This window comes from Oncorhynchus tshawytscha, linkage group LG31, assembly GCF_018296145.1.
Source record: "Oncorhynchus tshawytscha isolate Ot180627B linkage group LG31, Otsh_v2.0, whole genome shotgun sequence".
Classification (NCBI taxonomy): domain Eukaryota; kingdom Metazoa; phylum Chordata; class Actinopteri; order Salmoniformes; family Salmonidae; genus Oncorhynchus; species Oncorhynchus tshawytscha.
This window is the reverse complement of record NC_056459.1, coordinates 21,708,232-21,735,510: the sequence shown is the minus strand read 5'-3', so window position 1 is coordinate 21,735,510 and position 27,279 is coordinate 21,708,232. Positions and strand designations below refer to the sequence as shown.

General features: G+C 47.0%; 2 protein-coding genes across 2 annotated transcripts in view; one reads left to right on the top strand and one right to left on the bottom strand.

Annotated features, from left to right (window-relative positions):
* Positions 1–630: 630 nt before the first annotated feature.
* si:rp71-45k5.2 (uncharacterized protein LOC560783 homolog) lies at positions 631–1,901 on the bottom strand. Its single transcript, XM_024395075.2, has 3 exons — positions 1,604–1,901; positions 1,397–1,492; positions 631–1,284 (listed from the first exon to the last, which is right to left on the bottom strand). Exons 1-3 carry the CDS (start codon positions 1,775–1,777, stop codon positions 631–633), a joined length of 924 nt encoding a protein of 307 aa, XP_024250843.2. The 5' UTR covers positions 1,778–1,901.
* Positions 1,902–8,468: 6,567 nt separating this feature from the next.
* The window catches only part of LOC112229516 (protein tyrosine phosphatase type IVA 3), a 109,617-nt gene continuing 90,806 nt past the window's right edge, over positions 8,469–27,279 (top strand). The window contains exon 1 of the mRNA XM_024395385.2: positions 8,469–8,624. The gene's annotated coding sequence lies outside the window, so the exon portion shown is untranslated. The remainder of the gene's footprint in view (positions 8,625–27,279) is intronic.

Genomic DNA, 27,279 nt, shown 5'->3' with positions numbered 1-27,279 from the left:
TTGTAAGGGTTCCCCAACAGTTTCCATTTGATGAACCGCTAATGGATACTCTTCGTGGTGGTTTAGCTTCCTGTGTTATTTAATAGGATATAGGCCTAGGCTATTTTTCTTCGAATACAGGTTCAAACTGTGCAACAACATACATTCAAAAACATAGGCCATTATATTTTCTATAGAAAAAAAAAGTGTTAGACCTAAATATTGTCTATTTAGCCATGGATATTTCTTGATTGGTGCCTGGAAAAAACACGAGAATATACAGTACTGGGCAAAAGGGAATTGAATCAACGTTGTTTCCGCATCATTTCACCCCACAAAATATATGTACTGGCGTTGAATTAACGTGGAAAACCAACTGGATTTTAGTAGTCACCCTAGGGCATTTTTTATTTGTTTCGCCCAAATTCAATCTAAATCCAACGACATTGTGAAATGTTTTCTTGATTTCACATTGAATTCATGTTAGTTGACAACTCAACCAAATAGAGGTCGACGTATGTGCCCAGTGGGGCGCAGTTATCGTATAAATGTAAATAATTCGATGATATCATTTTATTTTACAAGTAGACTTTATTGAAAACATATACACAAGTTAAAAATGCACAATGAAAATAGATGGAAAAAAGTTAGTTACAATCCAAAATGGTGAGCAGCACAAGCGTACCTGGGCACAGGGTACTTCAAATAACAGTTAGGCGGTGGGTCAGCAAAACGAGGAGCAGCGTTGGGTCTGGAGTATTTCAGGTAGGAGGGCTCAGCACACATACGCACGTTCTTGATACGCCTTCCACCATCATCACCAATGATTCCGTGGACTGTGGTTGCCACTGTAGTGTAGCTGGGATAACCGTCACCTGCGCGGTGAACAAGGTTCATCTCCACAAGTGGAGAGGCCCAGCTCATCCTCGTGGTTCCAACCCCTCTCTCCGCGCGCAATGGCGGTTGATCCGTTGGCGCACTGGACACAACCGACAATGGAGCGGGTCTTGGGCTCAGACGAGAAGGACTGTCTCTGTTCAAGATGGATTCGATGGAGAAAGGACTGCTAAAGTTCACCTCATTATTATTCTGCATTTGAGGGCTGGCGAGGGTTGGTTTTGGTGAGATGACCGCGGCAGAGCGCTCTGATATCTGTTCTGCCTCCATTCGCACTTTGGTGGACAACTCGGGGAACAAGTCCAGTATGCCCTTGAAGTGGCGTCTTGCCATCTTCGCTGTTATTTGACTCTCGTCGAATTTCCAGAAGTTCTTTTTTGAGTGTGGCATATATGGACTGACTGGAACCTGAAATAGATAAACACGATCAACAAATGAATGTCTGTTGATCTCAGGGTGGTTGAATGAAAGATACAATAAGTACGGTCTGATAGAGTTGATATAATTATTGTGGACATACCTTGACAAAACAATCGTTGGATGATAAGCAGACCCTGATGTTGTTCTCGATGCCTGTTCTGTCTCCTGAGAGGAAAGCTCCCAACTTGTCCATCAACTACAAATGATAACACTCCATATTAGCACTCGTCATTAATTAAGGACCAGTAATTCCTTTTCAGAACACAATTGAAATTACACCCTGGGTGATCTAATATATTGGTTTTACCTGAGGAAATATGAGCATCTTGTCTGGAGAGTCCTGAATGGCATAAGCAATCAGTCCCAGATAGGTTGTGCTCTTCTTCTTGCCATAACGTTGGTTCTTACTTTGCTGAACAACGTTGGACGGAGCCTGTGGAGGTAGGAGAGTTCCCATGATGTTCTCTGTTACGTTCTGCATCTTTTTCGTTGTAGAGTTCTTCTCACACCAAGTGTCACACAGAGCACTAACATCAGGACCTTGCTCAGTGGAACTGTTAACCTGGGCTGACCTCTGGATATATGTCCTGCTAGAACAATAGGACAAAAGAAGTTGTGCATTCTACATTAACTAGGCCTATAGGACCTTTTCATACTGAGAGGTGTTAAACGGCGGGGCGGGGCGCTGAGGGGGGACAGTTTGTACAGTTTGTCCTAACATTCCAATGTTATGGCCCTGTGATAAACGATTTGCTGCATGTGAATGGTACAGGTAGCCTCATCAGTTAGCCTTTTGCCCCTGGACAATGGAACTGATAGACCTAAATGGGGGAGACTATTTGGACTATAGGTAGGGCCTTCCGGCTCCAGTTTTGTAGAAAGTAGTAATCTAGCCACATTAGATAATCCCTTGGATAAATATTTAGTAGACTGGATACGTAAGCACGTTTACAATTTATTCCGTATAGGCTTACAAAACCAAAATGAGATGCAGTGCCTTAGACCGATGCGCCACTCGGGAGCCCATCTGATGGTCCACAGCATAGAGTTTGTGTAGCCCAGTCCAGTCAGCGATTCGAATTCCCGCAATAACGACACTATGCTTTTCCCATTTGTCCCGAAATCATGCATTCAGAATCTTGACTGACGCACGTAGCTAGTGGGATGAACGTCCGTATCTATTCACAAATAGTCTATTGCCGGGCAGACTGCTGCACATAGATCGAAATATAACGTTATGACAATTTCCAAATGTATAGTGGGCGATGGACATTTGCAGCATTGTTGCAATCATTGAAGGCAGAAGTAGGGCAGTTCTTGCAGGTTATTTTATTCTTCAACCATGAAACTAACGTCGATAGTAAGTAAGGTCATTCCATATGATTTCAATCACTTTCTGACTGCATCCCTTTTGACTTGAACGAAACCTTCCGTAGGCCTACATGTTTGCCCCATAGTAGAAGTGGTCACAAATGTACTTTTTGGACCTGAATGCCAAAACATTCCTGAGATAGAGGTGCTCAAATTGACCCATTTTCAATACCCCATCCATGTCTTCATCACTGGAAAATATAAACGGTTGATATCATTTGAAAGCTGACAAACAGGCTTGTTAAACTGTTTTATGATTTATATATATTTTTTAAATTGTCATTTAAAAAAACTTTAACAGCAATTATCAAAAAAGTGTACAAAACATTTTTTTAAACCTGCTCTTTCCATCACATGAATTGACCAGGTGAAAGGTATGACCCCTTATTGATTCCACTGATTAAATCCACTTCAAACAGTGTAGATGAAGAGGAGGAGACGGGTTAAAAATATATAGTGTGGGGGTTTATGTTGTAACTTGGACCCTATTTTACATAAATTGAGGTGTTTGTTGTGCCTGCCATCAGTTGAGACATGGCATACTCTTGAATACAGGGTGGGTGTCATGTTTTGGCTAATAAATGTACTAACATTTTAAATGGTACCACAAAGATGTTTTTAGGTCCACACATCAGAGAATTTTGACTTGAGTGGGGATATCCATTGTTATAAATTCAACTGTCAATCTTCCATAGGAAACTGATTGAAATAATAGAAATATAAACAATAGAATAAACATTCCCATTCAAATTGACATTTGAAAATGGGTGGACCAGCCGCCATCTTTCTGGTAGTAATTGGAAGTTAAAGTTTCAATTCAATTTAAATGTCAATGGTTTACCAGCTAAATTTCAGGCGTCTGAAAGGATAGGCCAATTCTATGAATTCGATGTATATGATTTAACTGACAACCACCTTGTATTCAGCAGTATACTGTGTCTCAACTGATGATGGATGGGCACCACACAAACATTTTAGATGATGTCAAATAGGGTATAAGCTACAATATTTGTGAAATGAGAGGTGACCATAACACTTCTTACCGTTTCCCCTGTAATGATCCAATATGCCTTATCATCTTGAGTGTAGGTTATACAGCTGGAGACTACAATTGACCATTTGGTTGACTTGGGTGTTGAGAGTTCGTACCACTGCGTAAGAGGAGTATGTGGTGCAATTTGTCCTCCAATACAAATTCCGGTGAATCAAGAGTTGGGCTGTTTCTATGTGCTCTTAAATGGTTTACACTTTTATATTGAAATGTGATCTCTACATATACACAGATTTTTCCTTTCAATGAAGCCCTAGACAACCAGGAATTGGAAGTTCCTTACTAATTAGTGACCTTAATTCATCAATCAAGTACAAGGGTGAAGCGAAACTCCCAGGGTCTCTGTGGAATGAGTTTGAAACCTTTGCAGTATATGTTCCAAATAAATGTCCCTTGGAAACAGCTGAAGCAAATGCGGCTACTTTGTTGTTATTCTGACTGCACTTTTTGACTGTAAATTAGCCGTAGTTGGTTAGCTAGCAATTAAGGCATAAGAACGTTGCCAGCAAGTATGGCAATGGCACATTTAGAACAAACGACTGGGTCGCATAAATAGATGCAGAAACTGAACGACTGCGTCACGTCTCTAGCAACCGAACCTATAGAACGAACAACCAGTCGGCTTGGTTAGCAACCCTAGATTTGTGTCGGAGCTATATAGTGTGGAAGGATGAAATAGTATGAATAAATTCATCAAATTAACGTTTTTAACGAAAATATGTCAATTATTTGAATATGTTGGTAACCCGTGGTATAAAAGTGCTAATGCCCTCGAAGCGGATGTTGGAGGGTATATTGGCATGGTTGGGCAAATATTGGCCAAAATATCCTCCAAACACTGGCTTCGAGGGAATAATTAAGCAATAAGGCACGAGGATGTGTGATATATGGCCAAAATACATACCACGGCTAAGGGCTGTTATAACATTGGGAGAGGAATGTACGACCACATTGCCAAGTTGGGCTCCATAAATCACCCTGTTTTATAAATCCAACTGAGATGCAGGGGAGTAGGTGTGTCCAAACGTTTGACTGGTAATGTACCAGTCAAAAGATTGGACACACCTACTCATTTTTACATTGTAGAATAATAGTGAATATATCAAACTATGAAATAACACATGGAATCATGTAGTAACCAAAAAGTGTTAAACAAATCAAATCGATTTTATATTTGAGATTCTCAACCAGCTTCATGAGGTAGTCACCTGGAATGGGTTTCAAATAACAGGTGTGTTTTGTTAAAAGTTAATTTGTGGAATTAATTTATTTCCTTATTAATGCGTTTGAGCCAATCATTTGCGTTGTGACAGAATAGGGGTAGTATACAGAAGATAGCCATATTTGGTGAAAGACCAAGTCCATATTATTGCAAGAACAGCTAAAATAAGCAAAGAGAAATGACAGTCACTACTTTAAGACATGAAGTTCAGTCAATGCGGAAAATGTCAAGAACCTTGAACGTTTCTTCAAGTGCAGTCGCAAAAACTATCAAGCTCTATGATGAAACTGGCTCTCATGAGGACCACCACAGGAAAGGAAGACCCAGAGTTACCTCTGCTGCAGAGGACAAGTTCATTAGTCACCAGCCTCAGAAATTGCAGGCCAAATAAATGCGGAAATCTGTCCTTTGGTCTGATGAGTCCAAATTCGCAAATTTTGGTTCCAAGTGCCGTGTCTTTGTGAGATGCAGAGTAGGAGAACAGATGACCTCTACATGTATGGTTCCCACCATGAAGCATGGAGGAGGAGGTGTAATGGTGTGGGGGTGCTTTGCTTGTGACACTATCAATGATATATTCAGAATTCAAGGCACACTTAACCAGCACGACTACCACACCATTCTGCAATGATACGCCATCCCATCTGGTTTGCGCTTAGTGGGACTATGCATTCCAGGTGACGACCTCATGAAGCTGGTTGAGAGAACACTTTTTTGGTTACTGCATGATTCCATATGTGTTATTTCATAGTTTTGATGTCTTCACTATTCTACAATGTAGAAAATAGTAAAAACAAAGAAAACCTTGAATGAGTAGGTGTGTCCAAACCTTTGACTGGTACTGTATGTTGATGTTAGGAAAGGTAGGACACTGTAGGACAGGTAGGACACTGTCATTGTAAATACGGGTAGGACACTGTAGGACAATGTAGGACACTGTCATTGTAAATACGAATTTGTTCTTAACTGACTTGCCTAGATGAAATAAAGGTTACATTTAAGAAAATACATAAATATTATCAGGTAGAACAGAAAACCAGCAGGCTCCTGACCTCGTGGGAGAAGAGTTGAGTACCCCTGGTTTAGACCCCTGTCCCTAAAGACAGACAAACTGTGAACAAAAATGTAAATAATCTGTGGATGGGTCAGGGCTAGGTCAAAACTGTGATTTGCAAACGTTCCAATGTTATGGCCCTGTGATAAACGATTTGCTGCATGTGAATGGTACAGTAGCCTCATCAGTAAGCCTTTTGCCCCTGGACAATGGAACTGCTAGACCTAAATGGGGGAGACCATTTGGACTATAGGCAGGGCCTTCAGGCTCCAGTTTTGTAGAAAGTAGTAGTCTAGCCACATTAGATAATCCCTTCGATAAATATTTAGTAGACTGGATACGTAAGTACGTTTACAATTTATTCCGTATAGGATTACAAAACCAAAATTACGTATTAAATTAACTTCAAATGTATATTATTTTCAAACAATTTAGACTACTGGCTACATGTAGATGGAAGGTTTTAAAAAACAGCGTCGCTTATCTCATGTAAGGCTTATCTATTACAGTCTAATACAGTTATTTGAGTAGAATGAAAGAAAATAAATAGTCTATTTGAGCCAACAATATTGAAAGCCTACTCGATGATTACAAAACAACGTGGACTGCACTGACTGTTTTATCAAATGACATGTGAATTATAAGACGTGCTTACGAAGATGTCCTGAACTTCAGGGATAGATCTTGCATTGATCATTTCGACCATTATTGTTTTAAAATAACCATATAATGAATCAATGAAACCAAGTTAAGTCTGAGGGACATTTCCTCAGGGCCCCGCCCCGCTGTTTACCACCTTATCCTGGTATGAAAAGGTCCTATAGGTCTAGTTAACCTGGAATGCACACCTGTACGTGTAGTAGTACCCTGTGCCTACATATGCTTATGATGATCACCATTTTACATCTAGAAAAAAACGTTTTTCACTTCACATTATGCACTTTTAAGTCGTTTTTGCCTCATTAAAGTTTATAACAACTTAATAAGCTACTTTTACGCATTCATATGCTCCCATCCCTGATTAAATTGGTAACATTTTTGTATACATTGTTAATCTATAACCTAGCCAATGTCAATGTATGCGTTTATAAATGTCTGTTGATACAGTTGGAACCTCTCATTTAAAGAAAACTTCTCAGAAAAACTTTGACATTTGTAGCCAGCTGGTGTTTTTTATTACAGGTTGATGCTATATTTCGTAGACATAGAAATCAGATTCGTTCTTTGTTCAAATCTAATTCGCAATAAAAGTAGGATGGTCCTAATCTAATTATATGATAATTTGGGTATCTATACAAAAACGAAGTTCAATGTAAGACCTAAGTTTCAATGGCTGCAATATCAAGGAAAGGGCAGATTTAAAAACTTTTGATTCATCACCTCATGTCTTGTTGTAGTCATTATGTTTTGTATGGATGATGGATGATTTAAGTTGGTTGGTCAGCTATTTTCCACAACCTTTTTTTTTTGGTATTTAAATTTCGTTATATACAAAGGGCCTGACCTCATTGAAATTATGTTCACCTCACTCATCTCTTCCATTGTCCCAGCTAATGCGTTCTGTATAACAAGGATGCATTTGCATCCACTAAATATGTATTAGACATTCACAGGACTCTAACATTCGGAATACTGTGAAGTGCTGCCTTGCCACTCACAGTTTTAGCCTGTATTTGAAAAGCAGATAAACAGGGGACTGTTTTCTAAATGTTTTTTTTCTTGCCTGTGTATAGTTTAGGCAATCCTGCTTTGTATAGCGTTCTCCATCCTAACATTCGACTGAAAGTGAATCAACAATTCTTCACTAGATGGAAATGTTGGACAGGAAATGAACTACTGTTCAGCGAAAAGTAACCTCAATTCTAGGACTACACTGAGATATTTTGTAGGCTGATTGATAGACCAGGGCTGCCAATGCATTTTCAATACAGCGTGCTACTTTAGGTTAACCCTGCAGTGATGTCCAGTCTATAAATCATTTACATTGTTTTTTTATTCATTTTTCCACGACTATGAAGATTGTGTTTTTGGAAAGCTCTAGGTAATATTAAATGGGCTAGGCCTACATGGGCTTGAACCGGCTTGAACTCATCACATTAGTAGGCTATAATAGGGCTTCAGAGAAATATCCATTGTCATCTCCAAGTCCTGTGCATTTTACATTTTTAAAATATTTATTTAACTAAGCAAGTATTTTTATTTTTATTTTTTTAACTAAGCAAGTCAGTTAAGAACTAATTATTATTTACAATGAAGGCCTACCCCAGCCAAACCCTAGCTATGCTGGGCCAATTGTGCGCCACCCTATGGGACTCCCAATCACGCCGGTTGTGATACAGCCTGGAATCTAACCAGGGTCTGTAGTGACGCCTCTAGCACTGAGATGCAGTGCCTTAGACCGATGCGCCACTCGGGAGCCAATCTGGTGGTCCACAGCATAGAGTTTGTGTAGCCCAGTCCAGCCGGCGATTCGAATTCCCGCTATAACGACTTAATGCTTTTCCCATTTGTCCCGAAATCATGCATTCAGAATCTTGACTGACGCACGTAGCTAGTGGGATGAACGTCAGTGCACATGAACCCAATACTCCACCTTGGACCTACCGGTAGTATCAGCAAGAAAACGACTGGTGAGTAAACTACTAATCACAAACCTACACCAGTAGGCTAATAACTTGTTTAGACACTACTCTATTGACAAATAGTCTATTGCCGGCCAGACTGCTGCACATAGCTCGAAATATAACGTTATGACAATTTCCAACAGCCATGCGCTGAGATCGCTATGCAATGCATGCGTTCTGCCTGCGACAGTGCTGGGTGTCTTCCTGCTTCTTGGTCAGGGTAGCTTGGCAACATTAGCTATAGCCTATTAAATTAGTGGCAAGCCAGTTTGAAATGATAACGATTGATGCAGACAGTCTAAACATGATTACACGTCTCTTGTTCTGTTATCTCTTTTTTTGTCGAATCAGCAACAATGCGATACAATGTAACATTTGAGTGGAAGGATCGTGAAATGTCTTGCTACTTTGTAACCACCATGTAGACTACATTATGTCACAATGTATAGTGAGTGGGCTATGGACATTTGCAGCATTGTTGCAATCATTGAAGGCAGAAGTAGGGCAGTTCTTGCAGGTTATTTTATTCTTCAACCATGAAACTAACGTCGATAGTAAGTAAGGTCATTCTATATGATTTCAATCACTTTCTGACTGCATCCCTTTTGACTTGAACGAAACCTTCCGTAGGTCTACATGTTTGCCCCATAGTAGAAGTGGTCACAAATATACTTTTTGGACCTGAATGCCAAAACATTCCTGAGATAGAGGTGCTCAAATTGACCCATTTTCAATAACCCATCCATGTCTTCATCACTGGAAAATATAAACGGTTGATATCATTTGAAAGCTGACAAACAGGCTTGTTAAACTGTTTTATGATTTATATATATTTTTTAAATTGTCATTAAAAAAAACTTTAACAGCAATTATCAAAAAAGTGTACAAAACATTTTTTTAAACCTGCTCTTTCCATCACATGAATTGACCAGGTGAAAGGTATGACCCCTTATTGATTCCACTGATTAAATCCACTTCAAACAGTGTAGATGAAGAGGAGGAGACGGGTTAAAAATATATAGTGTGGGGGTTTATGTTGTAACTTGGACCCTATTTTACATAAATTGAGGTGTTTGTTGTGCCTGCCATCAGTTGAGACAAGGCATACTCTTGAATACAGGGTGGGTGTTATGTTTTGGCTAATAAATGTACTAACATTTTAAATGGTACCACAAATATGTTTTTAGGTCCACACATCAGAGAATGTTGACTTGAGTGGGGATATCCATTGTTATAAATTCAACTGTCAATCTTCCATAGGAAACTGATTGAAATAATAGAAATATAGACAATAGAATTTTCGTTACCACTGCGTAAGAGGAGTATGTGGTGCAATTTGTCCTCCAATACAAATTCCGGTGAATCAAGAGTTGGGCTGTTTCTATGTGCTCTTAAATGGTTTACACTTTTATATTGAAATGTGATCTCTACATATACACATTGCTGCATTTCTTTGGGATTCCAGTGAGAATTGCTTGGCCACAAAGCTCTTCCACACATCCACCACGAGAGGGACCTCACAAGGAAGCTATACCAAGTGCTTTGGTCCTACCTGTAGAGCCACTGAGAATTCCCTCTCTTTCGAAAGGGTCCACATGACCCCCCTGTCCCCATGCCAGAGACAGGAGCAGTGGTTTTCTCCACTCAGTCTAAATGAAGTTCGAGATGCTTCCAGACGTCTAGTTGTGGTTGTTTTTGAGGTCTGGTCTTGGCCAGATGCCTGCTGCTCCGTTTAGGACGAGGTCGTATTCAGTAGACACATAATGGTATAAAATAATGTGAAACAGGGAGATACTACCTTCAACTTTACAATGAGAAACACTTGTTTTTGTTTTCTCTTGTGCCCTAATGGAGGGTTTCCCAAACTCGGTCCTCAAACTTGATGATGAGTTGGCTATTTGAATCAGCTGTGTAGTGCTAGGGCAAAAAACAAACTGTGCGGGAGGCCCCAGGACCGAATTTGGGAAACCCTGCCCCAATGAACACAACACGGTTATTTTAGCATAATTTAGCCTGTTTCTGCATTTGTACTCTACATTCAGCTCTGTACCTTTCCAATGAGAGACACGTGTTTTCTTTCTCTTAGTCCCTAATGAACACAACCCCGTATTTAGCCCAGTTGTGAAGTTGCTGCTCAACAACTCGTCTTTCAGAAAATAAACAGCGACTTCCACAAAATCAGTGGGTCGTTCCACCTCAAAGCACAGGAGGATTTCGACTCAGATTGTGTTGGAATTGATTTGTTAGTCAGAAACAGATAAGATTAGTGTTCCTGAAACATTATTTTGTAGAAATATAATTTGATCGGGGAGATTAAGCTAGTTGATTGCACCCAAAGGAGTTATTTTAATTTATAGGATTCATATAGTATTAATTAAATATGGTACCTAACATCTAATTCGGACCAAACTTCTTCCTATCATTAAGTAAGACATGGGGAATTCAATAAACTGATCAAAAGCCACCCACAGACCTCCATGCTAATCCAACCCAAACAACTAGTATATAGTATCAGTTCTCTATGTCTGACAAGTAGTATGTAGCTGTGGCTTGGAGTATTGCTTCTTTATACTATGTCATGTATTCCCTGTGAATCTGGTCGTTCAGGGAAATTAGCCATTGAAGTCACATGCATTATTTATTATTTACCATAGTAAATGAGTTTGAAATGAACAGAATGTGCCCACTAGATGCTGCTGTACCTGCCACTCCCTTTTATCGATGTTGTCTTTTGTGTTTATTATATAGATCACAACATTTTCTTTGCAACTTTGGGTAGAAAACCAATAGCTTTTGCTCATGATGACAATTAATTGTGTGGTCAACCTCACAATTTAAGCCAGTCCTCCATGAAAGCAATTCAGTTTGTCCTTCTCTTAGGCTAAATCTGTGTCCAGGAAACGTCCCCTGTGTGTATGGTTTATTCCCTTCAAAAAAGTTCTGGATTAGTTGGCCCATTCCTCGTAAACAACTAAACCATTGGGCTTTAGCAGTTCTAATGATTTCAATGTCATAGTCCTCAATGGTAAAAGTCCCAAACATACAATGTATAGTGTTTTGTAACGGTATGAGTCGATGTACGCGTGGAAATCTAATTCGCATAATAATTTAAAAAAATACCCATCAAAATCCATCTGTTTAATTAATTGTAAATGCCAGTAATGTTCTAATAATTTGCCTACCTGCGTCTCTGTCTCTGAGTCTCTCACCAGTTTACCCGTTGCAGCATATCTTTTCCCATTGAATGTAATTTATTGACTTAGGCATCATGAGTCATGACGTCCATCCATTTGCGAACTGAATTCCTTTCATGGAGGACTGGCTTGACCTGTGTGGTTGACCCCAACATTTATTTTCACGATGAGCAAAATCTATTTGTTTTCCACCCAAAGTTTCAAAGACAATGTTGTAATGCATTAAATAAACACAAGAAACCAGCAAAATAGATGAAAGGGCATCTAGTGGGCAAAACATGGCACTTTCACCAACCCCAGCATAGAGCCTCTGATTCTAATAAAAACAGTTTGTCCCCAGCGGTGTTAGTGGTACTCTCTGTGCGTATAACCAGGTATAACAGGACACTAGGGAGGACCTCCTTTAGGGCTGTGTATAAAGCAGGCTGGTATGGTGGTGACGACGACGATGATGATGATGAAGCTAGGCTCTCGTTAGGTGAAGCCAGTTTTTGGGCCCCATTTATAAAATGTTCTTAATTTTTATAGGACATTTCAGCGTATTCATTTAGTAAAATATGAGAACATTTTGTTTATATAATGTTACATGCAGAGGATGGGTGGCTGGGTTAACCCCTTGTGCACCACCATTGGGTTGGCTGCATGTTTGTGAGACTGTTTTACACTATGAAGTCCATGTCTCACCTTCCTCCCAAAGTGTGCACTTATTCACTTCCCTTCACTGATTTGAAATGACTGATATAAGAAAAATAGTAGAAACTCCCACCAGCCCATGCCTCCACCAATCTAATGCTTTTAGGTTTGTGGGAATTAGTGAACGAGTGCACACTTCAGGAGAAAGGACATATTATTGGGACAACTCTATGCTTGCTGGAAAGGATGTGGAAGTTGAAAAGATTGGCTGAAGATGACAAGAAGTTGCCATAGTGAAACGTCCCACGGTGGAGTTCGACCTCCCTGCTGTCATCTCACCAGGATTCATTCAAATTGGCCAGATTGCTGTTATCCAATGTATCAGATTCAGATCTTGGTTCAAAATCAAATACTATTTGAAATCTTTCAAATATGTTGAGCGTTTGATCTAGTCTGTCTGGAATGGAAGATGAGCAGGGTTTTGGGACTATTCTATTGGTCCATTAAGCGAGGCAAGCTCAACCAAGTCACATTGAGTAATATGAGAAACAGAGCAGGCTTTTCTAGGTAGGTAGGTGGTAACAGGATGGGGTGGTGGAATGGACTTGGTTCTGAAAGCTTTTTGACAACGCTATGGTTTCAGAATGTACACAACACATGTACACAACACATGTACACAACACATGTACACAACACAGCTCCAGGACATTTAGGTTGTTCATGTTTTCTCTGGTTTACCCACAGTCTAATGTCTGACGTCATGCTGTGCAAAGGGTCATTTCCATGTAAAAGCCCCATGAGCACTAATGTGAAGTTCAAATGAAAGCAGACTATTTTTAAAAAATATATTAATTACATATAATTATTTAAACAATTTCCCATCATATAAAGGAATAAGCATAGGCTTTGATTTCTGGTTTAACAGATGGAAAAGGGGTCTTTATAAAACATCTAGCAGAAAAAGTCTTAAAAGGTATTAGAAATTCATCAAAACACAAAAATGTTGATGCAAAGACCCCTGCCAGTGCCAACTAATTACAACATTTAGATTTAGTTTTGCAGAAACTATTTGTAAGTTGAACTTCATGAGGAGGGAAGATAATGAAAGGTCACAGAAGTAACAAGTAAATTTAAACCCACCAATTACTTAGTTTTTACTGTTAATAATTTGGATTAGGATTTATTAAGTGATTAACCTTTTACTACAGTGGTCTAAATCAGGGTCACACAGAGATTTCTTGGTAGTCTTAAACAAATCTACTTTAAAACAAAAGTATACACCTCACACACATGGTTATGAGCTTAATTTGAGAAGACACATGTACCATGTCAAATATAGAGTTGAAATGTATTACATTTTGAGTTTGCATCCCAATATTACACTTTATATACATCACAGAAGATCAATATATATAACAAAACCATTTGACATATAAACACCAGATTTTGGCTGTTTTTTATACGTAGAAATATGTAACATTCCACCCATGCAACTAGGAATACATAGTAGTCACACACCACAGTTGGGTCACCTGCTACTTTACTCCCTTCCACTGGCATACTGTTATGTTCACCTCAATGTTTTCTTTCTCTTTCTGTCGCATGGTGGTCAATGCAAGAGTGTGAAAACAGTCTGGACAACCCCCTCCCCTCTCTTTCCTTTGTCTCTCTCTCCTCTCTCCCCCTGTCTCTTCTCTCTCTCCTCTCTCTCCCCTGTCTCTTCTCTCTCTCCCCCTGTCTCTTCTCTCCTCCTCTCTCCTCTGTCTCTTCTCTCTCTCCTCTCTCCCCCTGTCTCTTCTCTCTCTCCTCTCTCCCCTGTCTCTTCTCTCTCTCCTCTCTCCCCTGTCTCTTCCCTCTCTCTCTCTCTCCCTCTCCCCTGTCTCTTCTCTCTCTCTCTCTCCCCCTGTCTCTTTCTCTCTCTCTCTCTCCCCCTGTCTCTTCCCTTCTCTCTCTCTCTCTCTCTCTCCCCTGTCTCTTCTCTCTCTCCTCTCTCCCCTGTCTCTTCTCTCTCTCCTCTCTCCCCTGTCTCTTCTCTCTCTCCTCTCTCCCCTGTCTCTTCCTCTCTCTCTCTCTCTCTCTCTCTCTCCCCTGTCTCTTCTCTCTCCTCTCTCCCCTGTCTCTTCTCTCTCCTCTCTCCCCCTGTCTCTTCTCTCTCTCCTCTCTCCTCCTGTCTCTTCCTCTCTCTCTCTCTCTCTCTCTCTCTCTCTCCCCTGTCTCTTCTCTCTCTCCTCTCTCCCCTGTCTCTTCTCTCTCTCCTCTCTCCCCTGTCTCTTCTCTCTCTCCTCTCTCCCCTGTCTCTTCTCTCTCTCCTCTCTCCCCTGTCTCTTCTCTCTCTCTCTCTCCCCCTGTCTCTTCTCTCTCTCTCTCTCCCCTGTCTCTTCCCCTCTCTCTCTCCCCTGTTCTTCTCTCTCTCCTCTCTCCCCTGTCTCTTCTCTCTCTCCTCTCTCCCCCTGTCTCCCCCTGTCTCTTCTCTCTCTCTCTCTCTCCCCCTGTCTCTTCTCTCTCTCCTCTCTCCCCCTGTCTCTTCTCTCTCTCCTCTCTCCCCTGTCTCTTCTCTCTCTCCTCTCTCCCCCTGTCTCTTCTCTCTCTCCTCTCTCCCCCTGTCTCTTCTCTCTCTCCTCTCTCCCCCTGTCTCTTCTCTCTCTCTCTCTCTCCCCTGTCTCTTCTCTCTCTCTCTCTCTCTCCCCTGTCTCTTCTCTCTCTCTCTCTCTCTCTCCCCCTGTCTCTTCCCTCTCTCTCTCTCTCTCTCTCTCCCCTGTCTCTTCTCTCTCTCCTCTCTCCCCCTGTCTCTTCTCTCTCTCTCTCTCTCTCTCTCTCCTCTCCCCCTGTCTCTTCTCTCTCTCTCTCTCTCTCCCTGTCTCTTCTCTCTCTCCTCTCCCCTGTCCTCTCTCTCTCCTGTCTCTCCCCTGTCTCTTCCCCTCTCTCTCCCCCTGTCTCTTCCCTCTTCCTCTGTCTCTCTCTCCCCTGTCTCTTCCCTCTCTCCTCTCTCCCCTGTCTCTTCTCTCTCTCCTCTCTCTCCCCTGTCTCTTCTCTCTCTCCTCTCTCCCCTGTCTCTCTCTCTCTCTCTCTCTCTCTCCCCCTGTCTCTTCCCTCTCTCTCTCCCCCTGTCTCTTCCTCTCTCTCTCTCTCTCTCTCCCCTGTCTCTTCTCTCTCTCTCTCCCCTGTCTCTTCTCTCTCTCTCTCTCTCCCCCTGTCTCTTCTCTCTCTCCTCTCTCCCCTGTCTCTTCTCTCTCTCCTCTCTCCCCTGTCTCTTCTCTCTCTCCTCTCTCCCCCTGTCTCTTCCCTCTCCTCTCTCCCCTGTCTCTTCCCTCTCTCCTCTCTCCCCCTGTCTCTTCTCTCTCTCCTCTCTCCCCTGTCTCTTCTCTCTCTCTCTCTCTCCCCTGTCTCTTCCTCTCTCTCTCTCTCCCCTGTCTCTTCCCTCTCTCCTCTCTCCTGTCTCTCTCTCTCTCTCTCTCCCTGTCTCTTCTCTCTCTCCCTCTCTCCCCTGTCTCTTCCCTCTCCTCTCTCCCCTGTCTCTTCTCTCTCTCCTCTCTCCCCCTGTCTCTTCTCTCTCTCCTCTCTCCCCTGTCTCTTCTCTCTCTCCTCTCTCCCCTGTCTCTTCTCTCTCTCCTCTCTCCCCCTGTCTCTTCTCTCTCTCTCTCTCCTGTCTCTTCTCTCTCTCTCCTCTCTCCCCTGTCTCTTCTCTCTCTCTCTCTCCCCCTGTCTCTCTCTCTCTCCTCTCTCCCCTGTCTCTCTTCTCTCCTCTCTCTCCCCCTGTCTCTTCTCTCTCTCCTCTCTCCCCCTGTCTCTTCTCTCTCCCTCTCTCCCCTGTCTCTTCTCTCTCTCTCTCTCCCCTGTCTCTTCTCTCTTCCCTCTCCCTGTCTCTTCTCTCTCTCTCTCTCTCCCCCTGTCTCTTCTCTCTCTCTCTCTCCCCTGTCTCTTCTCTCTCTCCTCTCTCCCCCTGTCTCTCTCTCTCTCCTCTCTCCCCCTGTCTCTCTCTCTCCTCTCTCCCCTGTCTCTTCTCTCTCTCCTCTCTCCCCCTGTCTCTTCTCTCTCTCCTCTCTCCCCTGTCTCTTCCCTCTCTCTCTCTCTCTCTCTCTCTCTCCCCCTGTCTCTTCCCTCTCTCTCTCTCCCTGTCTCTTCCCTCTCTCTCTCTCTCTCCCCCTGTCTCTTCCCTCTCTCTCTCTCTCTCCCCTGTCTCTTCCCTCTCTCTCTCTCTCCCCGTGTCTCCCTCTCTCTCTCTCTCTCTCCCTGTCTCTTCCCTCTCTCTCTCTCCCCTGTCTCTCTCTCCTCTCTCCCCTGTCTCTTCCCTCTCTCTCTCCCTGTCTCTTCCCTGTCTCTCTCTCCCTGTCTCTTCCTCTCTCTCTCCCCCTGTCTCTTCCCTCTCTCTCCCTGTCTCGTCCTCTCTCTCCCCCTGTCTCTTCCCTCTCTCTCTCCCCATGTCTCTCTCTCTCTCTCTCTCTCTCCCTCTCTCCCCTGTCTCCCCCTCTCTTCCCCATGTCTCTCTCTCTCCCCTGTCTCTTCCCTCTCTCTCTCTCTCCCCTGTCTCTTCCCTCTCTCTTCTCTCTCTCCCCCTGTCTCTTTCTCTCTCTCCCCCTGTCTCTTCTCTCTCTCTCTCCTCTCTTCCCTCTCTCTCTCCCCTGTCTCTTCCCTCTCTCTCTCTCCCCTGTCTCTTCCCTCTCTCTCTCTCCCCTGTCTCTTCCCTCTCTCTCTCTCCCTGTCTCTTCCCTCTCTCTCTCTCCCCTGTCCCCCTGTCTCTTCCTCTCTCTCTCTCCCCTGTCTCTTCCCTCTCTCTCTCCCCTGTCTCTCCCCCCTCTCTCTCTCTCTCCCCTGTCTCTTCCTCTCTCTCTCCCCTGTCTCTTCCTCTCTCTCTCCCCCTGTCTCTTCTCTCTCTCTCTCCCCTGTCTCTTCCCTCTCTCTCTCTCCCCTGTCTCTTCTCTCTCTCTCTCTCTGTCTCTCTCTCCTGTCTCTTCCCCCCTCTCTCTCTCTCTCTCCCCTGTCTCTTCTCCCTCTCTCTCTCTCTCCCCTGTCTCTCTCTCTCTCTCTCTCTCCCCTGTCTCTTCCCTCTCTCTCTCTCTCTCTCTCTCTTCCCTGTCTCTTCCCTCTCTCTCTCCCCCTGTCTCTCCCTCTCTCTCTCTCTCTCTCCCCTGTCTCTTCCCTCTCTCTCTCTCCCCTGTCTCTCTCTCCCTCTCTCTCCCTCTCTCTCCCCTGTCTCTTCCCTCTCTCTCTCCCCTCTCTCTCTCCTCTCTCCCCTGTCTCTTCCCTCTCTCTCTCTCCCCTGTCTCTTCTCTCTCTCTCTCCCCTGTCTCTTCCCCCTCTCTCCCTGTCTCTCTCTCTCTCCCCTGTCTCTCCCCTGTCTCGTCCCCTCTCTCTCCCCTGTCTCTTCCCTCTCTCTCTCCCTCTCTCTCTCTCTCTCTCCCTCTGTCTCTCTCTCTCTCCCCCTGTCTCTCCTCCTCCCTGTCTCTTCCCTCTCTCTCTCCCCCTGTCTCTTCCCTCTCTCTCTCTCTCCCCCTGTCTCTCTCTCCCTCTGTCTCTCTCTCTCTCTCTCTCCTGTCTCTTCCCCTCTTCTCTCTCTCCTCCCCTGTCTCTTCTCTCTCTCTCTCTGTCTCTTCTCTCCCCTCCCCTGTCTCTTCCCCCTGTCTCTCTCCCCTGTCTCTCTCTCTCTCTCTCCCCTGTCTCTTCCTCTCTCTCTCTCCCTGTCTCTTCCCTCTCTCTCTCCCCTGTCTCTTCCTCTCTCTCTCTCCTGTCTCTCTCTCCCCTGTCTCTCCTCTGTCTCTTCTCTCTCTCTCTCTCCCTGTGTCTCTCTCTTCTCTCTCCCCTGTCTCTCTCTCTCTCTCTCTCTCCCCCTGTCTCTTCCCTCTCTCTCTCCCCTGTCTCTTCTCTCTCTCTCTCCCCCTGTCTCTTCTCTCTCTCTCTCTCCCCTGTCTCTTCCTCTCTCTCTCCCCCTGTCTCTTCCCTCTCTCTCTCTCCCCCTGTCTCTTCCCTCTCTCTCTCTCTCTCCCCCTGTCTCTTCCTCTCTCTCTCTCTCCCCTGTCTCTCTTCCCCTCTCTCTCTCTCTCCCCTGTCTCTTCCCTCTCTCTCTCTCCCTGTCTCTTCTCTCCCCTCTCTCTCTCTCCCCCTGTCTCTTCCCTCTCTCTCTCTCCCCCTGTCTCTTCCCTCTCTCTCCCTGTCTCTCCCCTGTCTCTTCTCTCTCTCTCCCCTGTCTCTTCCCTCTCTCTGTCTCTCTCTCTGTCTCTTCCTCTCTCTCTCTCCCCCTGTCTCTTCCCTCTCTCTCTCTCTCTCCCCTGTCTCTTCCCTCTCTCTCTCTCCCCCTGTCTCTCTCTCTCTCTCTCTCCCTCTCTTCCTCTCTCTCTCTTCCCCTGTCTCTTCCCTCTCTCTCTCCCCTGTCTCTTCTCTCTCTCTCTCTCCCCTGTCTCTTCCCTCTCTCTCTCTCTCCCCCTGTCTCTTCCCTCTCTCTCTCTGTCTCCTCTCCCTCTCTCTCTCCCCTGTCTCTCTCCCCTGTCTCTTCCCCCTCTCTCTCTCCCTCTCTCTCCCCCTGTCTCCCCCCCTCTCTCTCTCTCCCCTGTCTCTTCCTCTCTCTCTCCCCTGTCTCTTCCCCTCTCTCTCTCTCTCCCCTGTCTCTTCCCTGTCTCTCTCTAATCTCTCCTCTGTCTCTTCCCTCTCTCTCTCTCCCCCTGTCTCTTCCCTCTCTCTCTCTCCCCCCATGTCTCTTCCCTCTCTCTCTCTCTCCCCTGTCTCTTCTCTCTCCCTCTGTCTCTTCCCTCTCTCTCTCCCCTGTCTCTTCTCTCTCTCTCTCTCTCTCCCCTGTCTCTTCCCTCTCTCTCTCTCTCTCCCCCTGTCTCTTCTCTCTCTCTGTCTCTCCCTCTGTCTCTCTCCCTGTCTTCCCTCCTCTCTCTTCCCCTGTCTCTTCTCTCTCTCCCCTGTCTCTTCCCTCTCTCCCTCTGTCTCTCCCCTGTCTCTCTCTCTCTCCCCTGTCTCTCTCCTCTCTCTCTCTCTCCCCTCTCTCTCTCTCTCTCTCCCTCTGTCTCTCTCTCCCCTGTCTCTGTCTCTTCTCTCTCCTCCCCATGTCTCTTCTCTCTCCCCATGTCTCTTCTCTCTCCCCATGTCTCTTCTCTCTCTCCCATGTCTCTCTCTCTCTCCCTCTCTCTCTCTCTCTCCCCCTGTCTCTCTCTCTCTCTCCTCCTGTCTCTTCCCTCTCTTCTCTCTCTCTCCCATGTCTCTTCTCTCTCTCTCTCTTCCCCTGTCTCTTCTCTCTCTCTCTGTCTCTTCTGTCTCTCCCTCTCTCTCTCTCCCCCTGTCTCTTCCCTCTCTCTCTCCCCCTGTCTCTTCCCTCTCTCTCTCTCCCCATGTCTCTTCCCTTTCTCTTCTCTCCCCTGTCTCTCCCTCCCTCTCTCTCTTCCCTGTCTCTTCCCTCTGTCTCTTCCCTGTCTCTTCCCTCTCTCTCTCTCCCCCTGTCTCTTCCCTATCTCTCTCTCCCCTGTCTCTTCCCTCTCTCTCTCTTCCCCTGTCTCTTTCCCTCTCTCTCTTCCCCTGTCTCTTCCCTCTCTCTCTCCCCTGTCTCTTCCCTCTCTCTCTCTCCCCTGTCTCTTCCCTCTCTCTCTCTCCCCTGTCTCTTCTCTCTCTCTCTCTCCCCTGTCTCTTCCCCTCTCTCTCTCTCTCTCCCCTCTGTCTCTCCCCTGTCTCTCCCTCTCTCTTCCCTCTGTCTCTCTCCTCTCTCCCCTGTCTCTGTCTCCTCTCTGTCTTCTCCCTCCCCTCTCTCTCTCCCCCTGTCTCTTCCCCTCTCTCTCTCTCTCTCCCCCTGTCTCTTCTCTCTCTCCCTCTGTCTCCTCTCTCTCTCTCCCCCTGTCTCTTCCTCTCTCTCTCTCTCCCCCTGTCTCTTCTCTCTCTCTCTCCCCCTGTCTCTTCCTCTCTCTCTCCCCCCTGTCTCTTCCCTCTCTCTCTCTCCCCTGTCTCTTCCCTGTCTCTGTCTCTCTCTCTCTCTCCCCTGTCTCTTCTCTCTCTCTCTCTCCCCCTGTCTCTTCACCCTCTCTCTCTCTCTCTCTCTCCCCCTGTCCCTTCCCTCTCTCTCTCTCTCCTCCCTCTGTCTCTCTCTCTCTTTCTCTCTCCCCCTGTCTCTTCTTCCCTCTCTCTCTCCCCTGTCTCTTCTCTCTCTCTCTCTCTCCCCTGTCTCTTCCCTCTCTCTCTCTCTCCCCATGTCTCTTCTCTCTCTCCCCATGTCTCTTCTCTCTTCTCTCTCCCCCCATGTCTCTTCTCTCTTCTCTCTTTTCCCCATGTCTCTTCCTCTCTCTCTCTCTCCCTGTCCCTTCCCCCTGTCTCTTCCCTGTCCTTCTCTCTCTCTCTCTCCCTCTGTCTCTTCTCTCTCTCTCTCTCCCCCTGTCCCTTCTGTCTCTCTCTCTCTCTCTCCCCTGTCTCTCTCTCTCTTTCTCTCTCTCCCCTGTCTCTTCTCCCTTCTCTCTCTCTCCCCTGTCTCTTCTCTCTTCTCTCTCTCCCCCTGTCTCTTCCCTCTTCTCTCTCTCCCCTGTCTCTTCTCTCTCTCTCCCCCTGTCTCTTCCTCTCTCTCTCTCTCCCCTGTCTCTTCCTCTCTCTCTCTCTTCCCCTGTCTCTTCTCTCTCTCTCTCCCCTGTCTCTTCAATCTCTCTCTCCCCTGTCTCTTCCCTCTCTCTCTCTCCCCTGTCTCTTCCTCTCTCTTTCTCTCCCCCTGTCTCTCTCTCTCTCTCTTCCCCTGTCTCTTCCCTCTCTCTCTCTTCCCCTGTCTTTTCCCCTTTCTCTCTCTCTTCTCTGTCTCTTCCTCTCTCTCCCTGTCTCTCCCCTCTCCCTCTCTCCCCCTGTCTCTCCCTCTCTCTCTCTCATCTCTCTCTCTCTCCCCCCTGTCTCTCTCCCTCTGTCTCTCTCCCCTGTCTCTTCCCCTCTCTCTCTCCCCTGTCTCTTCCCTCCTCTCTCTCCCTCTCTCTTCTCTCTCTCCCATGTCTTCTCTCTCTCTCTCTCTCTCTATGTCTCTTCCTCTCTCTCTCTTTCCCCTGTCTCTTCCTCTCTCTCTCTCCCCTGTCCCTTTCTGTCTCTCTCTCTCTCCCCTGTCCCCTCTCTCTCTCCCTGTCCCTTCCCCTCCCTCTCTCTCTCTCTCCCCTCCCTCTCTCTCTCTCTTTCTCTCTCCCCTGTCTCTTCCCCCTTCTCTCTCTCCCCTGTCTCTCTTCTCTCTCTCTCTCCCCTGTCTCTTCCCTCCTCTCTCCCCATGTCTCTCTCTCTGTCTCTGTCTCTTCCCTCTCTCTCTCTCTCCCTGTCTCTTCCCTCTCTCTCTCTCTCTCCCCTGTCTCTTCTCTCTTCTCTCTCTCCCCTGTCTTCAATCTCTCTCCCCTGTCTCTTCCCTCTCTCTCCCCCTGTCTCTTCCTCTCTCTCCCCCATGTCTCTCTCTCTCTCCCCTGTCTCTTCCTCTCTCTCTCTCTCTCCCCCCTGTCTCTTCCTCTCTCTCTCTCTCTCTCTCCTCTGTCTCTTCCTCTCTCTCTCTCCCTGTCTCTTCCCTCTCTCTCTCTCTCCCCCTGTCTCTTCCCTCTCTCTCTCTCCCCATGTCTCTTCCCTCTCTTTCTCTCCCCATGTCTCTTCCCTCTCTCTCTCTTCCCCTGTCTCTTCCCTCTCTCTCTCTCTCTTCCCCTGTCTCTTCCCCTCTCTCTCTCCCCTGTCTCTTTCTCTCTCTCTCTCTCTCCCCTGTCTCTTCCTCTCTCTCTCTCTCCCTGTCTCTTCACTCTCTCTCTCTCCCCGTGTCTCTTCCCTCTCTCTCTCTCCCTCTCTCTCTCTCTCTCTCTCTCTCCCTGTCTCTCTCTCTCTCTCTCTCTCTCTCTCCCCTGTCTCTTCTCTCTCTCTCCCCCTCTCCCTTCTGTCTCTTCTCCCTCTCCCATGTCTCTTCTCTCTCTCCCCATCTTCTCTCTCTCTCTCTCTCCCCATGTCTCTTCTCTCTCTCCCCATGTCTCTTCTCTCTCTCCCCATGTCTCTCCTGTCTCTCCCCCTCTCTCTCCCCTCTCTTCCCTCTCTCTTCCTCTCTCTTCCCTCTCTCTCTCTTCCCCTGTCTCTTCCCTCTCTCTCTCTCTCCCCTGTCTCTTCCCTCTCTCTCTCTCTCCCTGTCTCTTCCTCTCTCTCTCCCTCTTCTCTCTCTTCTCTCTTCTCTCTCCCTGTCTCTTCTCTCTCTCTCTCCCCCTGTCTCTTCTCTCTTTCTCTCTCCCCCTGTCTCTTCTCTCTTCTCTCTATCTCCCCATGTCTTTTCCTATATCTCTATGCATGATCTGTCTCTTCTCTCTCTCTCCCCCTGTCTCTCTCTCTCTCCCCCCTGTCCCTTCCCCCTCTCTCTGTCTCTCTCTCCCCCTGTCTCTCCCTGTCTCTCTCCTCTCTCTCACTCTCTTCCCTCTCTCTCTCTCTCCCCTGTCTCTTCCCTCTCTCTCTCTGTCCCTCTGTCTCTTCCTCTCTCTCTCTCTCTCCCCTGTCTCTTTCCTCTCTCTCTCTCTCCCCTGTCTCTTCTCTCTCTCTCTCTCTCCCCTGTCTCTTCTCTTCTCTCTCTCCCTGTCTCTTCTCTCTCTCCCCCTCTTCTTCTCTCTTCTCTCTCTCCCCTGTCTCTTCTCTCTCTCTCTCTCTCCCCATGTCTCTTCCCTCTCTCTCTCCCCTGTCTCTTCTCTCTCTCCCCCTGTCTCTCTCTCTCCCCCTGTCCCTTCCCCCTATCTCTCTGTCTATATATCTCCCCCCTGTCTCTCTCTCCTCTCCCCTGTATCTATCTCTCTCACTCTCTCCCCTGTCTATATCTCTCTCTCCCCTGTTTCTCTCTCTCTCTCTCTCCCCCTGTCTCTCTCTCTCTATCTCTCCCCCTGTATATCTCTCTTCTTCTCTCTCCCCATGTCTCTCTCTCTCCCCCATGTCTCTTCTCTCTCTCCCCATGTCTCTTCTCTCTCTCCCCATGTCTCTTCTCTCTCCCCCATGTCTTTCTTCTCTCTTCTCTCTTCTCTCTCTCCCCCTCATGTCTCTCTCTCCTCCTCTCTCCCCTGTCTCTTCCCTCTCTCTCTCCCCTGTCTCTTCCTCCTCTCTCTCTCCCCTGTCTCTTCCCTCTCTCTCTCTCCCCTGTCTCTTCCCTCTCTCTCTCTCTCCCCTGTCTCTTCCCTCTCCTCTCTCTCCCCTGTCTCTTCCTCTCCTCTCTCTCTCTCTCTCTCTCTCTCCCCCTGTCTCTTCCCTCTCTCTCTCTTCCCCCCTGTCTCTTCCCTCTCTCTCTTCCCTGTCTCTTCCCCTCTCTCTCTCTCCCCTGTCTCTTTCCTCTCTCACTCTCCCCTGTCTCTTCCTCCTCTCTCCCCTGTCTCTTCCCTCTCTCTCTCTCTCTCCCCTCTCTCTCTCTCTCTCTCTCTCTCTCTCTCTCTCTCTCTCTCTCTCTCTCTCCCCCTGTCTCTTCCCCTCTCTCTCTCCCCTGTCTCTTCCCTCTCTCTCTCTCCCCTGTCTCTTCCTCTCTCTCTCTCTTCCCTGTCTCTTCTCTCTCTCTCCCCTGTCTCTTCCTCTCTCTCTCTTCCCTGTCTCTTCCTCTCTCTCTCTCCCCTGTCTCTTCCCTCTCTCTCTCTCCCCTGTCTCTCCTCCTCTCTCCCTGTCTCTTCCCCTCTCTCTCTCTCCCCTGTCTCTTCCTCTCTCTCCCCCTGTCTCTTCTCTCTCTCTCTCTCCCCCATGTCTCTTCTCCCTCTCTCTCCCCCATGTCTCTTCTCTCTCTCTCTCTCTCTCCCCTATGTCTCTTCTTCTCTCTCTCTCCCCCATGTCTCTTCCCCTCTCTCTCGCTCCCCTGTCCTTCCGCCCCTCTAGCTCTCTTTCGCTCTCCCTTGCCTCTCTCTCTCTCCCCTGTCTCTTCCCTCTCTCTCTCTCTCCCCTGTCTCTTCCTCTCTCTCTCTCTCCCTGTCTCTTCCCTCTCTCTCTCTCCCCTGTCTCTTCTCTCTTCTCTCTCTCTCCCCTGTCTCTTCTCTCTCTCTCTCTCTCCCCTGTCTCTTCTCTCTCTCCCCCTGTCTCTTCTCTCTCTCTCCCCTGTCTCTTCTCTCTCTCTCTCTCCCCCTGTCTCTTCTCTCTTCTCTCTCTCCCCATGTCTCTTCCCTCTCTCCTCTCTCCCTGTCTCTTCACTCTCTCTCTCTCTCCCCTGTCCCTCTCTCTCTCTCTCCCCTGTCCCTTCCCTTCTCTCTCTCTCTCTGTCTCTCTCTCCCCTGTCTCTCTCTCTCCCCTGTCTCTTCTCTCTCTCTCCCTGTCTCTTTCTCTCTCTCTCTCTCCCCTGTCTCTTCTCTCTTCTCTCTCCCCATGTCTCTTCTCTCTCTCCCCATGTCTCTTCTCTCTCTCCCCATGTCTCTTCTCTCTCTCCCCATGTCTCTTCTCTCTCTCTCCCCATGTCTCTTCTCTCTCTCCCATGTCTCTCTCTCTCTCTCTCCCCCATGTCTCTCTCTCTCTCTCTCTCTCCCCATGTCTCTCTCTCTCTCTCTCCCTGTCTCTTCTCTCTCTCTCTCCCTGTCTCTTCCCTCTCTCTCCCGCTGTCTCTTCCCTCTCTCTCTCTCTCCCTCCCCCGTCTCTTCCTCTCTCTCTCTCTCTCCCCTGTCTCTGTCTCTCCCTCCTCTCTCTTCCCCTGTCTCTTCCTCTCTCTCTCTCTCTCTTTCCCCTGTCTCTTCCCTCTCTCTCACTCTCCCCTGTCTCTTCCCTCTCTCTCTCTCCCCTGTCTCTTCCTCTCTCTCTTCCCCGTCTCTTCCCTGTCTCTTCCTCTCTCTCTCCCCCCGTCTCTTTCCCTCTCTCTCTCTCTCCCCTGTCTCTTCCTCTCTCTCTCTCTCCCCTGTCTCTTCCCTCTCTCTCTCTCCCCATGTCTCTTCTCTATCCCCTGTCTCTTCCCTCTCTCTCTCCCTCTGTCTCTATCTCTCTCCCTGTCTCTTCCCCTCTCTCTACTCTCTCCCCTGTCTCTTCCCTCCTCTCTCTCTCCCCTGTCTCTTCCCCCCTCTCTCTCTCCCTGTCTCTTTCCTCTCTCTCTCTCCCCTCCCCTCTCTCTTCCCTCTCTCTCTTCTCTCTCTCTCTCTCTCCCCTGTCTCTTCCCTCTCTCTCTCTCTCCCTGTCTCTCTCTCTCTCTCCCTCTCTCTCTCTCTCTCTCTCTCTCCCTGTCCTTCCCCTCTCTCTCTCCCTGTCTCTTCCTCTCTCTCTCTCCCCTGTCTCTTCCTCTCTCTCCCCCTCTGTCTCTTCCCCCTCTCTCTCTCTCCCCTGTCTCTTCCTCTCTCCCCCATGTCTCTTTCTCTCTTCTCTCTCTCCCCATGTCTCTTCCTCTCTCTCTCTCTGTCTCTCCCCTGTAAATCTCTCTCTCTCTCCCCTGTCTCTCTCTCTCTTTCTCTCTCCCCCCCTGTCTCTTTCTCCTCTCTCTCTCCCCTGTCTCTTCCCTCTCTCTCTCCTATCTGTCTCTTCCCTCTTCTCTCTCTCTCCCCATGTCTCTTCTCTCTCTCCCCATGTCTCTTCTCTCTCTCCCCATGTCTCTTCTCTCTCTCCCCTGTCTATTCCCTCTTCTCTCCCCCATGTCTCTTCTCTCCCCTCCATGTCTCTTCTCTCTCCACATGTCTCTTCTCTCTTCTCTCTCTCCCCCATGTCTCTTCTCTTCTTCTCTCTCCCCATGTCTCTTCCTCTCTCTCTCCCCTGTCCTTCCCTGTCTCTCGCTCTCCCCTGTCCCTTCCGCCCCTCTAGCTCTCTCTGCTCTCCCCCTGTCTCTCTCTCTCCCCCTGTCTCTTCCCTCTCTCTCTCTGTCCCCCTGTCTCTTCCTCTCTCTCTCTCTCTCTCTCCCCTGTCTCTTCTCTCTTCTCTCTCTCTCCCCTGTCTCTTCTTCTCTCTCTCCCCTGTCTCTTCTTCTCTCTCTCTCCCCTGTCTCTTCTCTCTCTCTCTCTCTCCCCTGTCTCTTCTCTCTTCTCTCTCTCCCCCTGTCTCTTCCTCTCTCTCTCTCTCCCCCTGTCTCTTCTCTCTTCTCTCTCCCCATGTCTCTTCCCTCATGTCTCTCTCTCTCCCCCTGTCTCTTCCCCTCTCTCTCTCTCTCCCCATGTCTCTTCTCTCTCTCCCCATGTCTCTTCTCTTCTCTCTCTCCCCCATGTCTCTGTCTCTCCCTCTCCCCTCTGTCTCTGTCTCTGTCTCTGTCTCTGTCTCTCTCTCTCTCTCTCTGTCTCTCTCTCTCTCTGTCTCTCTGCTCTGTCTCTCTGTTCTCTCTGTCTCTCTCTCTCCCTCTGTCTCTGTCTCTCTCTGTCTCTCTCTCTCTCTCTCTGTCTCTCTCTCTCTCTCTCTCTCTGTCTCTCTCTCTCTCTGTCTCTCTCTCTCTCTCTGTCTGTCTCTGTCTCTCTCTCTGTCTCTGTCTCTCTCTCTCTTTCTCTCTCTCTCTCTCTGTCTCTTCTCTCTGTCTCTCTCTCACTCTGTCTCTCTCTCTGTCTCTCTCCTCTGTCTCTCTCTCTCTCTCTCCCCATGTCTCTTCTCTCTCTCCCCATGTCTCTTCTATTCTATCTCCCCTGTCTCTTCTATATATCCCCCCTGTCTCTTCTCATATTATATATATCCCACTGTCTCTTTTATATATCTATCTTCCCCTGTCTCTTCCCTCTCTCTCCCCTGTCTATATTATATCTATGCATGTCTCCAAAATATATATATATGCATCCTGTCTCTTATATATATATATCTCTCCCCTATATATATGCACTCTCTATTTTGATTAATATCTCTTCCTCTCTCTCTCTCTCTCTCCCCCCTGTCTCTAATATATCTCTCTCTCTCTCTCTCTCCCCCCTGTCTTTATCCCTCTCTATCTATATCTATCTCTCTCTCTCTCTATATCTCCCTCTCTCTCTCTCTATCTCTCCTCT